The 12,685-nt window shown below is 46.1% G+C and overlaps 2 protein-coding genes across 2 annotated transcripts in view; one reads left to right on the top strand and one right to left on the bottom strand.

Moving 5' to 3' along the window:
- Positions 1-156, bottom strand: part of LOC143831409 (olfactory receptor 13H1-like) — a 933-nt gene extending 777 nt beyond the window's left edge. Inside the window, exon 1 of the mRNA XM_077324404.1 lies at positions 1-156. This exon is cut by the window's left edge and continues 777 nt beyond it. Coding sequence (XP_077180519.1) covers positions 1-156 — 156 coding nt within the window.
- An 8,679-nt stretch (positions 157-8,835) lies between these two features.
- Positions 8,836-11,837, top strand: LOC143831408 (olfactory receptor 13H1-like). The gene is made up of 2 exons (XM_077324403.1): positions 8,836-8,939; positions 10,777-11,837. Exon 2 carries the CDS (start codon positions 10,793-10,795, stop codon positions 11,723-11,725), a length of 933 nt encoding a protein of 310 aa, XP_077180518.1. The 5' UTR covers positions 8,836-8,939; positions 10,777-10,792; the 3' UTR covers positions 11,726-11,837.
- The last annotated feature ends 848 nt before the right edge of the window (positions 11,838-12,685 follow it).

The following is a 12,685-nucleotide window of genomic DNA, read 5'->3' as shown; positions in this document are numbered from 1 at the left end:
GTCAGCAATGATCAAGATGATCATGAGGCCGTTCCCAAGAGTGCTCATCAGGTACACCATCAAGAAGCATGAAAAGAACAGAGCCTGGGCTTGTGGGTGTCCCGATAACCCGATCAAGATGAATTCCGTCACCGCTGTCTCATTTGGAGTCCCCATGACAGTCTTGGCTTTGTGCCTACTGCAGGAAAAATAAAGAGAGCAGGATGGTTTAGAACTGGCACTGGTAGAGTTTTCATGAACGTACAATTTTTGAAAGACTTTCATAGAATCATAGAATCATAGAGTTGGAGGGGACATCTAGTCCAACCCCCTGCACTGTGCAGGACACTCCCAACCCTATCGCTCATCCACTGTCACCTGCCACCCCCTTGAACCTTCACAGAATCAGCCTCTCCGTCAGATGGCTATCCAGCCTCTGTTTAAAAATTTCCAAAGATGGAGAACCCACTACCTCCCAAGGAAGCCTGTTCCACTGAAAAACTGCTCTAAATGTCAGGAACAGTCAGGAACTTTTTCCAGATGTTTAGACGGAATTTCTTTGTCGAGTTCTGTGCTCTGGTACTTATGTATTTCCTAAAATCCTGTCTACTATACACTTAATGAGTGCAACAAATGTTGTGGTTTAATAATGTCGCTGACCCCAGTGAAATCAGTGGCATGTGGCTATGGCTACAGAGGTCGACACTGAATACATATAAGTCCTTTTACATTGGTTCTGCCTTTAACATTGAGTTTTATTCATTAATTTATTCATTCATTCATTCTGCATGGTAAATCTGTTCTCAAAACAATTCTGGATTTTTGACATGCCTTCAAGGACTGTTTCCCTCCCATAAAACATGGCAGTAACAAAGCCTAAAAATATTTGGGAGGGGGAGAGGGGTTTCCTTTTTTTAATCTAATTTCATCCTAATCTTTCAGGTCGCTGACAAGTGCTACCTTTAAAGAATTGGACTTAGAATCATAGGATCATAGAATCATAGAACAACTCTGCTCCATCCTCTACATGGCAGCCTTTTAAATGAAGATGGTTATCAGATCCCCTCTCAGTTGTCTCCCCTCCAGGCTAGACAGACCAAGCGCCCTCAACCTTTCCTCATATGTCTTGATCTCCAAACCCCTCACCCTCTTTGTTGCTCTCCTCTGGACACGCTCCCGTTTGTCTCCATCCCTCTTCAACTGTGGTGCCCACAACTGGACCCAGGACTTCAAGTGAGGCCAAACCTCTGCTGCACATCTTCTCAGGGATGTGAAATAATGCTATAATCTGGTTTGCACCTCTCTCAAGAGATTCGTTCCTCCTCCTTACAAGAAATGCAATACTTGGTGGTGAACTCCCCCTCACTGGCAGTCTTCAAGCAAAGGTTGGATACACACTTTTCTTGGATGCTTTAGGATGCTTAGGGCTGATCCTGCGTAGAGCAGGGGGTTGGACTAGATGGCCTGTATGGCCCCCTCCAACTCTATGATTCTATGATTCTATGAAAGCAAGTTAGCCATCGCCTTCCTCTGCACATTCTTCCTTGGTGGCCTCCCTTTCCAGTACCAATCCGACTTAGCTTCCGGAATCTGATGAGAAAAGGTCTTTCTATGTTGCCTTCCTTTCCCCAATAATATTACAGTACAACAAATCTTATAGGGAAAGAGTATCACACGACTCTTGGCTACAGCAGAGTAGAATAGTGATTGATGAGGAGTTTCTGACATCCAGCCCCTTCTTTTTTTCACTGCAGGTCATCCATGTACAATCTGCTGGGCTTTCAGTATATTGTTAAGATGACACTTGCTCAAAGCCACCAAGGCATGACGTTACATTATCCTTCATATGAACTTCACCACACACACACACACGAATTGGATCAAACACAATCACTTCTCTTCCCTACTTGCTGCCTGCTGCACACCTGTGTTGTGTGGTCATCCCACATTAGACCACACCTGTGTTGGGTGGTTATCCCCCGTTAGACTTTGAGCAGCAAACATGGACTGTTCCTGCCATCGATAGCAACAGCCTCAACAGTCTTTCAATGGATCAACCCCAAAGTTAGACATGTAGTCCTTAATGGGAAGCAGGAGGAAAAAGCCCCTATTCCAGGCCAGTTTGAACACGGTGCTGAGAAAGAAGAGGGTGCTATCTGGTTGGGTTGCTTTCTGCAAATGAAGTCTCCCAATGAAAAACAGTTCAGAAGTTGGCACCAATTGAGCCAAACAAATGTCCTCTACTTGTTCACTCAAAATCTGGGTCAAAACTCAAAGCCCCAAAGCAAATGGCTCTGAGAATGAACGGTATTTTTTCACATGTTATTTCCGTCATTCTTAGGGTTTCACTTACCTTGTGAAGTTCAGATCGTTGGAAGGAATTCTTCAATATGTGTTTTTCATTCCATACTACAGCAAACGTTAAAAAAAACCCTTTTCACCCTAGCAGCCTAGCCTTCCTCTTTAAGCCCAGAGAACTTAATTACATCTTCTATAAGCAAACCCTTGTACACAGTTTTTTTTTTGTATAGGCCAAAGATTACACACTAACTATTATAGCCTAGGATATAACGACTTAGAAGAGAGAGGTCCTAAAGCGTTGTATTTGGTTGGATGGCAGGCAATCCTCATCAGCTCTCCAAGATTGCCTAGATACCAAATAGCAGAGTGAAGAAAATGTTGAGAAGCTGAAGTTCCTTTTCAAAGAAGCTCTAGCAAAAATGTATCTTGGGGAACATATTAAGAGATCTGTTCTTCATTCTTCTGGAAAGGACATCTCTGAGTGTTCCTAGATACAGAAGACGCTGATTTTGCAGATACCTGGTACCTACCGTTTTCTAAACTGTAGAGTCAGAGGTCCTCCTGGAATAGTACACACAAATCTTAAGTAGAACTCCTGGGGAATCACATCAAATGACTACTATCGACTCAAACGTTAATTAAAGGAATAATCAGATTCAAACTTTTAAAACACTATGGGGAATGTGGATGTAAGGAATAGTGTAAACATTCTATTACTCACTGTGATCCTTTTTCGGGTCCTTGGTCATCATCAATATATACGGAAGGGCCGGAAGCAGCTCCTGAGCTAATGTTCATCTTGAACGTTCATCTCAGTAACCCAAGAGGACAAATTGCTGGGGTCAGTGAGGGCAAATGGCTGCGGTCAGTGAGGGCAAATTGTTGTGGGTCAGTGAGGGCGACCACGTGTCCCTTAGATCCTTGTCCGTCCTGGCTGCTGAAAGTGGGCAACAGGTGGAGAGGAGGCTCTTTGAGGGAAATTGTATACCTCTCCCTCATGATGGGGGAGTTCCCAGAGGGTTTAAGGAGGCTGTGGTTTACCCTCTACTAAAAAAACTATCCCTGGGCCCATAGGAACCCGCCAACTACCACCCAGTTTCGCATCTTTTGTTCCTGGGAAAGATAGTGGAGTGGACCGCAACAGAGCAGCTCCTGGACTTTTTGGAGGAAACTTCGGCCCTTGATCCATGCCAGTCTGGCTTCCATCCTGGCCACGGGGTGGAGACTGTGCTAGTTGTGCTGGCAGATGATATCCGGCACCAGCTGGATAGAGGCGGTTCAGCTATGCTCGTTCTTTTAGATCTGTCTGCCGCATTTGATGTGGTTAACCATGAGTTGTTGGCACGTCGTCTTGCTGAGACTGGAGGGGGACTACGCTGAACTAGCTGGTCTCCTTCCTCCGGAATCAGACCCAGAGGGTTGCAGTGGGAGAAGAGTGATCAGACCCCCTGGCACTTCCTTGTTGAGTGCCGCAAGGGGCAATAGTCTCTCCCACACTTTTTAACATCTATATGTGCCCTCTGGCCCAGCTGGTCCAGGACTTTGGGCTGGGTTGTTACCAATATGCAGATGACACCCAGCTCTACCTTCAGCTGGATCTCTGGCTAGACTCCCTCCCCAGATACATTTGCCAGATGTTTGGAAGCAGTGACTGGATGGCTCAGGCAGAGTCATCTGAAACTCAAACCCTTCAAGATGGTGGTCCTATGGCTGGGTGGGAAGGGGCAGGAATAGGCAGCATGCCTCCTATGCCTGGACAGGGTGCAATTAACACCTGCACCTTCAGCTGGGAATCTGTGGGTGATCTTTGATGCCTCCCTTTCCAGGGAGGGTCAGATCACTAATGGAGCCCAGATGGCATTTTTCCATCTTCACCAAGCTTGGCTACTGGCACCCTACCTGTCCTCAGAATACTTGGCCACGGTGATCCATGCAATGGCCATTTCCAGAGTAGACTACTGTAACTTGCTCTGCACAGGCCTTCCCTTCACTTTGATGTGGAAATTGCAGGTGGTACAAAATGTGGTACAAAAAGGGTCCTCACTAGAACACCTTGGAGGACCCATATTCAACTGGTGCTACAACATTTGCACTGGTCACCAGTCTGCTTCTGGGTCAAGTTCAAGGTTTTGGTTTTAACCTTCAAGGCTATACACGGCCTGAGTCCTACCTACCTGCAGGACCACTTGTCTGCCTACACCCCCCACAGAGCACTTTGTTCTGTGGGTACGAATCTGCTAGTTGTCCCGGACACCTGGGTCATTTGCCTAGCCCCGACCAGCCTGGTGGAATGAGCTCCCAGGAGAGCTACGGGCTCTGATGGAACTATCAACATTCCACAGGGCCTGTAGGACAGAACTCTTCCACCAGGATTTTTGTTGAGGCTGGGGAGGAAGAGCTGTCCCGGGGAATAAGTAATCTACGAACTGGAGATCCCACCTAGTAGAAGATCTATTTGGTTGTACCAGAGCATGCATGCAGTTAGGATAGCTGATCCATTGACTGGTGTAGGGGACGAATGGGGCTCCACCATCTGATGGAAATTTTAGATTGTTTTTGTATTTTACTGGGGATTAATTGAAGGGGTTTTTATGGGAATTGTTGTACTTTATTATTTTATCTCGATGTAAGCCGCCCTGGGCTGACTACGTTGGGAGGGGCAGGGTATAAATGAATGAATGAATGAATGAATGAATGTTGGCTGGTTTGTGTTTCATGAAGCCACATTCACAAACTGAAGAGCTGCCATGAACTTCCATGCATTTTGATGCATCTTGTGACGATTCATGGGTACAACAAGACAAAAAGGAAAGAGAACAAAGAACAGAGCTCCCAGGGCATCCGGCCAGGAGCAGAAGCTCAGACTCAGGCTCAGATGCACCCACCCCTGCCCCGCCCAGCTGCCAAACCAACTCACTTATACTATTGGGGCATGGTGGAGACTCTATGGTTTTGGGTGGCAACCGGCTGATTGGGGGAGGTCTGACAGTTCCTGGTGCCCTGCAACCAAACCTTGGAAATTGAACATGATCACTCCTGGGCAGGGCAGCAAGGGGAGGAAAATAACTTATGGAGGGTACTGGCCCATTTCTTCTGGCCATCCATGAAGAAAGACAGTTGAGCCTACTGCCGGTCATGCAAATTATGCCAGTAGACCTCCACAAGACATGCTCTGCTTCAACCACTGCCCATCATAGCTCATCGACTGAGTGGCCGTGGGCCCGGTGAGGCACCAGATATCTACTAGTCCTTGTGGACTATGCCACCCAGTATCCCAAAGCAGTGCCTGTGCCCAACATGAAGAGCATAGGATTGGCAAGGCTGGCCTATAAAGTATGCTCCAGATTCATCAATTTATTCCAAGTTTACTTCTTGAAATTGAAATAATCCTATCTTGTTGCAAACTGTCCTGAGCCATATGGGAGAACAGTATATAAATTTAATTAATAAATACAAACTTTATTCTCTTTAGTCTCTAAAACAACATCCCATTTACTCATTTTAGTGACTTCATCGAGAAGTCAATAAGGGGGTCCTAATTGATCATAAATGAAGTTGTTGTCTTCTCTCTAATCAGTGATATGTTCAATTTTGCTTGAATTTGTTTTTAGACCCCGCTTTTCACTTCCAGAAGAAGTCTCAAAGCGGCTTAAAAATCGCCTTTCCTTCCTCTCCTCACAACAGACACCCTGCGAGGGAGGTGGGGCTGAGAGAGGCCTGATGTTACTGCTCTCTGAGAACAGCACTATCAGGACTGTGGTGAGCCCAAGTTGCCCCAGCTGGGTGCCCATGGAGGAGGAGTGGGGTATCAAACCCAGATGAAAAACTTCTGCTCTTAACCACTATGCCAAGCTGGTTACCTCCACACGTGGATGCCTCACTTACCATGGAGGTGCAGATCACAAGAATAACACCTGGAGTTATTACCTGGAGTACTGTGTGCAGTTCTGGGGGCCTCACTTCAAGAAGGACATAGATAAAATTGAAAGGGTACAGAGGAGAGCGATGAAGATGATCTGGGGCCAAGGGACCAAGCCCTATGAAGATAGGTTGAGGGACTTGGGAATGTTCAGCCGGGAGAAAAGGAGGCTGAGAGGGGACATGATAGCCCTCTTTAAGTATTTGAAAGGTTGTCACTTGGAGGAGGGCAGGATGCTGTTTCCATTGGCTGCAGAGGAGAGGACACGCAGTAATGGGTTTAAACTTCAAGTATAACGATATAGGATAGATATCAGGGAAAAAATTTCACAGTCAGAGTAGTTCAGCAGTGGAATAGGCTGCCTAAGGAGGTGGTGAGCTCCCCCTCACTGGCAGTCTTCAAGCAAAGGTTGGATACACACTTTTCTTGGATGCTTTAGGATGCTCTGGGCTGATCCTGCGTTGAGCAGGGGGTTGGACTAGTGCTGGTGCTGGTGCGGCGCGGAGAAAGCCTGCCGGGCTCCGGGCTGCTGGTGCTGGAGGCCCGGCCGACGCTGCAGGGCTTGCTGGGCGCCGGCACCCGCTTGGCCGTGACTGAGCTGCGGGGCGGCTGCGGCGGGGACAAGAAGGAACCTTCCCCGTCTCCGCCTCTGGTGTCCGGCTGGGCGCGCCCGGGTGAGCAGTGGGTGCGGGCCAAGCGGAGGCCCCTTGCGCCCTGGGACGCCGGCGGCGCGCCCGCTGAGACGCTCTGGGTGAGCCGCGGCTGCTTGCACCGCCTGGGCCTCTTCCAAGGGGAATGGCTGTCGGTCCGCAGGCAGGCCGAAGAGGAGCCCGACGGCGCCCCGCGGGATGGCCCTCCTCACCTGGCTACCGTGAGGACTCTCGAGGCCCCGGGCGACTGCCTGCTTTGCGACACCAGCCCCCGCCGAGCCGCTGCCTGTATGGCCCCTTCCAACTCTTCTATGATTCTAACACGCCTGACATTTTTCCATCTCCACCAGGTGAGGCTACTAGTGCCCTGCCCCCGGAACACCTGGCCACTGTGATCCATGTGACGGTCACCTTCAGGATTGACTTCTGTAACTCGCTCTACGCAGACCTTCTCTTCTCTTTGACCCGGAAACTGGATCTGGTACAAAATGCAACAACCAGGGTGCTCCAGTCAGGACCCTGGTTGTTGCATTTTGTACCAGATCCAGTTTCCGGGTCAAAGAGAAATGAAGCACTGGAGCACCCATTGGTTGCCAGTTGCAACCAACCAGGATCAAGTTCAAGGTTCTGGTTTTAACCTTTAATACCTTCGCAGTCAGGGCCCCATATATCTGAGGGACCGCCTATTGCCTTATGCTCCCCGTAGGACCTTGTGTTCTGCGGTTACTAACCTGTTGGTGATTCCCGGCCCTTGAGAGGTTCACCTGGCCTTGACCAGGGCCAGGGCCTTTTCAGTCCTGGTCACAACCTGGTACAACGAACTCCCAGAAGAGCTAAAAGCCCTGCAGGAGCTTTCATGGTTCTGTAAGGTCTGTAAAACGGAGCTCTTCCACTAGGTCTTTGGTTGAGGCCAGGGTGTGAGAGATCACAGAGGCCCCACCAAGGACTATCAGCATTCCTGAGAAATGGGGCCTTGAGGCACCAATGGAAGGGGGGACATGGTTAAGGAGGGGTTTTATTTTTCTCGTTGCTGAAGCAAGTTGTTGTTTTGTTTTTATGGATTTTTATGCTTTTATGTATTGGTGTTTTATTCTATTGTAACCCACCATGAGTCATTTCTGAGAGTGGTGGGTAAGAAATCTAAATAACAACAACAACAACATCTAAATAACAACAAAATCTAAACAACCACAACCACAACCACAACCACAACCACAACAATTTATGCTGTATTTCACTGGAGGCTGAAGAACGTTTTGTAAGAAAGCTGATATATCTGTTTTTCGTTCTTTTTCTTTTATTTTGTGCCCATGAACCCAAGATGCCTCCACTTTTGTGGAAGTTCATGGCAGCTCTTCAGTCCATGAATGCGGCTTCATGAACCAGGACCCACCCCAAATTCATGGTGGACTTTAAATCAGGAGCTGGTTCCATCCCATGTGTATGTGACCATAATGACTGCAGACAATGAAATGAAGCACAGTGAGAAAGTTAATGTTTACCCAACTAGTCCTTGCATCCACATTCCCCACAGCATTCATAAAGTGTGTATCTGACGAAAGAATAATTAATCTTTGAGTCTACAGTGTTCATTTGAAATGATTCCCCAGGAGTTCTATTTAAGACTTCTGAGTAGTATTCCAGGAGGATCACTGATACTACAGTTTTGAAAATGGTGGTCACCAGGTACCTGCAGAATCGTCGTCTTCTGTACCTCAGGACGGGCAGAGCTGATCATTTCACAAGAACGAAGAGCCACAAAAGCCATTTTTGCTAGAACTTCTTTAAGAAGGAACCTCAGGTTTTCACAATTTACTCCTTGGAAGCTCTATGCAATCTTGAAGAGCTGATCAGCTTCATTTGCCATCCAGAGAAACACAGAACTTCTGGACCATTCCCTCTAAGACACTGAGGAGGCTGAACTGGGGGACATACTCCTAGAAGAGGATATGATTTAGTTAAAGTCTTTGGTTTTGAAGAAGAAGGTTAGTCTACTACCGCGAAAGGTTTTCTTATGGTGTGTTTGCGGTAGTATGGAATGAAGAATCCAAACTGAAGAATTCCAGCCTCCCGTCTCTGGAACTCACAGGGTAAGTAAAACCTCAATACTCACAGAAATAATATGTGGACAAATGTTGTTCATCTGGATTTTCAGATAGTTAGGTGGATAGGGAATTGGTTAGAGAACCGCACTCAAAGAGTTGTTGTCAATGGTGTTTCATCAGACTGGAGGGAGGTGAGTAGCAGGATACCTCAGGGCTCGGGGCTCGGTCTGGTACTTTTTAACATATTTATTAATGATCTAGACTAGATGAGGGGGTGGAGGGACTACTCATCAAGTTTGCAGATGACACCAAACTGGGAGGATTGGCAAATACTCCAGAAGATAGAGACAGAGTTCAACGAGATCTGAACACAATGGAAAAATGGGCAAATGAGAACAAGATGCAATTTAATAAAGATAAGTGTAAAGTTCTGCATCTGGGTCAGAAAAATGAAAAGCATGCCTACTGGATGGGGGATACGCTTCTAGGTAACACTGTGTGTGAACGAGACCTTGGGGTACTTGTGGATTGTATACTAAACATGAGCAGGCAGTGTGATGCAGTGATAAAAAAGGCAAATGCCATTTTGGGCTGTATCAACAGGGGCATCACATCAAAATCACAAGATGTCATAGTCCCACTGGTCAGACAACACCTGGAGTACTGTGTGCAGTTCTGGAGGCCTCACTTCAAGAAGGACGTAGATAAGGGTACAGAGGAGATGATTCTGTGTGATTCTGTGATCTTGAGAGACGTCTTGGTATTTCCTTTGAAGCTCTGAGGTCTTACACAGTTTGCCAGAATATTTGTTTGGGCAAATTTGTGCCAACTTCTGAATTGTTTTTCATTGTGAGACTCCACTTGCTCCCAGGAACCGGCTCAGCTAGCACCATTTTTCAACTCGCCTAGAAGAAGGCACCATTTTTCAACTCGCCTAGAAGAAGGGCCCTTTTCTTCTGCTTCCCATTAGAATTAGATGTCTGACTTTGGGACAGATCCATAGAAAGACTGATGAGGTTGTCACTAGCAATGGCAGGGACAGTCCGGGTTTGTGTTTCAAAGTCCAGGGATGGATGGCCAAAAGCCACAGACAGGAAATAAGGAAGAGAGGGTATTGTAACTGAGCAATTTCAAGGGGGTGATGTGAATAATATGCAGGATGATGAAGCCTTTTCCAGCTTGGTGAGGATTTTCAGTTTGATAATATGGTGGAAGCCTAGCAGATTGTACATGGGTCTTGACATTGAGTCTTTGTTTCTGGGTTCTGGGCCAATGTACCTAGTTCTTTCCAGCAGTTCCTCTCTCCCCACCCTTGCTACAATAAAGTGAATATTATACCATCAAGTCAAAGCTGACATGGCAAATTCAGCCATGAACTTTCAAGGCAATGAGAATCAAAGGAAGTTGGCCATTGCCTTCCTCTGCTAGGTTTTTCTTGATGGTCTCCCTTCCAAGTAATGACCAGGCTTCATGTCCGAGATCAGGCGAGATTAGCTGATTCAGCATTGCCTTCATATCCCAATAATATTACAGTACAATAAGCCTTCTTGTGAAAAAGTGTCACAGAAATCTCAAGTAGAATAGAATAGGGATCCATGGGGAACCCACATTTTTCCATTGCCTGTTCAAAGGCAGACTCATAAACCAGTCTGTGCTTTACATGTCATTGAGTTCATCTGTGACAATGAATTTAATAAACCACATCATTCGATATCCTTCATCCCCATTAAGTTCAGTGTGGTTTAGAGTATTCTAGGTTTGAGGAAATACATAAGTACAAAAGAACAGAACTTGATAAAGTATTTCAAAATTTGAAAGCTCATGGAAACTCTGCCAGTGTTACTGATAACCCATATCCTATTCTCTTTTTTTTTTCCTGCAGGAGGTCCAAGAATTTTATGGGCTCTCCAAATGAGACCACAGTGACCGAATTCATCTTGATCGGGTTATCGGGTCACCCACAAGCCCAGGCTCTGTTCTTTGCATTCTTCTTGATGGCGTACCTCATAAGCACGCTCGGGAATGGCCTCATGATCGTTTTGATCATTGCTGACTCCCAACTTCATTCTCCCATGTATTTCTTCCTTTGCACCCTCTCCTCGGTAGATCTGGTCATCTCCAACAGTGGACTTCCCGAAGCCCTGGTCAACTGCTTCTTCTACATGCCCACCATCTCCTTCTACAGATGCTTGGTCCAGATGTATGTCGGTCTCTTATTCATTGTAATGGAATGCCTTCTTCTGGCTGTCATGGCCTATGATCGTTTTGCTGCGATATGCCGGCCCCTCCATTATACACAGATCATGAGCTGGAGATTGTGTACTGGTTTAGTGTCTTTCTGTGTAGCCCATTCGTCCCTGAATACCTTGATCAACATACTGTTTCAGCCGACTGATTTCTGTGGGCATAATATCATTAACCATTTTGCATGTGAACTGGACTCGTTCCGCAAATTGGGCTGCTCTGACACGCATGTCGGTGACCTCTATGTGCAGCTTTCCATTCTTGTTAATATACTGTCACCCTTTGTTTTTATCGTCGTATCCTATGGGCGCATAGGGGTCGCAATCCTGCGCATTCGTTCATCGCAGGGGCGCAAGAAAGCTTTCTCCACCTGTAGTTCGCACCTCGCCGTGGTCACTATCTTTTACGGTACACTCCTGATCATGTACCTTAGGCCCCAACCAAAATCTTCCTCAGATGAAGATAAGGTCATATCATTACTATATGGTGTCTTAACATCGACATTCAACCCCCTGATCTACAGCTTGAGAAACAGGGATGTGAAGGGAGCTTTCTGGAGAGTCTTTGGTCGGAAAATGTCAGAATAAATACCAGAATCCGACAATATTCTTCTTTTCTTCCCAAGGAAACCATTTCATACAAAAACATCATCAAATCTGATGACCGACATGTCCATGTTTTGCTATGTGCCTTGGAAAATCCTGCCCTCACCATTCCTTGCTGAACAGGAACATAGTGAAGTATTCATTACTCATTGTGATTCCAGCTATTTCTTGAACATAATTGGTTTCTATCATGTACATTAATCTGATGTAATGTCACCGTTAGATTACACAAAACTGTCATGAAATTGTACCAATGACTTCCGGGACAATCGTAATTCTAATCATAAGTTAACTTTATCTGATATTGGCTTAGAAAGGAAGCACGGTAGGAATTGGATTCTTGATACCTCTAGATTCTACTGAACATCCCCCAGTAGTAAATAATCTCATGTGAACAGTACTCTAGTTTTTGGTGTTGCAATCCCATTCGTTAACCATGGTTGTCAACCAGCCTTTCTCAATTTTTTTAGCACTGAGAAACTCATGAAACATTCATCAGACTTCAAGAAAGTGGTGTGATGGTGCGGAATATGGTTGGGAAGCATAGCTGTGCATATGCTCATCCATGACCCCTCCCCAGGTCCATGAGTGACCATTTGGGGAGGGGGGGCAGGTCAACATGACCTGATAAATGTTTAACAATATTAAACTATATATTAAAAATTAAATAACTTTCACCCATTCGGGAAACCCTTCCAGGGCCATCAAGAAACTCCAGGGCCCTGGTTGATAAAGCCTGGTTTCAATGTTGATTTTTAAAGTCATTATATTAGGTATGTGAAGCAAAGAAGCCTTTGGAACACAAATATGGTTTTGATTTATTTATTTTATTATTATGTTTGTTGACCGCCACTCCCGGGCCATGCCGGCTTGTGTCGGTTTACAGAACAATGATAAAATCACCTTAAACGAAAGAAATATATTCAAACCCATGACTGTCAA

Source organism: Paroedura picta, chromosome 3, assembly GCF_049243985.1.
Source record: "Paroedura picta isolate Pp20150507F chromosome 3, Ppicta_v3.0, whole genome shotgun sequence".
Taxonomy (NCBI): domain Eukaryota; kingdom Metazoa; phylum Chordata; class Lepidosauria; order Squamata; family Gekkonidae; genus Paroedura; species Paroedura picta.
This window is presented reverse-complemented; position numbering and strand designations above follow the sequence as displayed.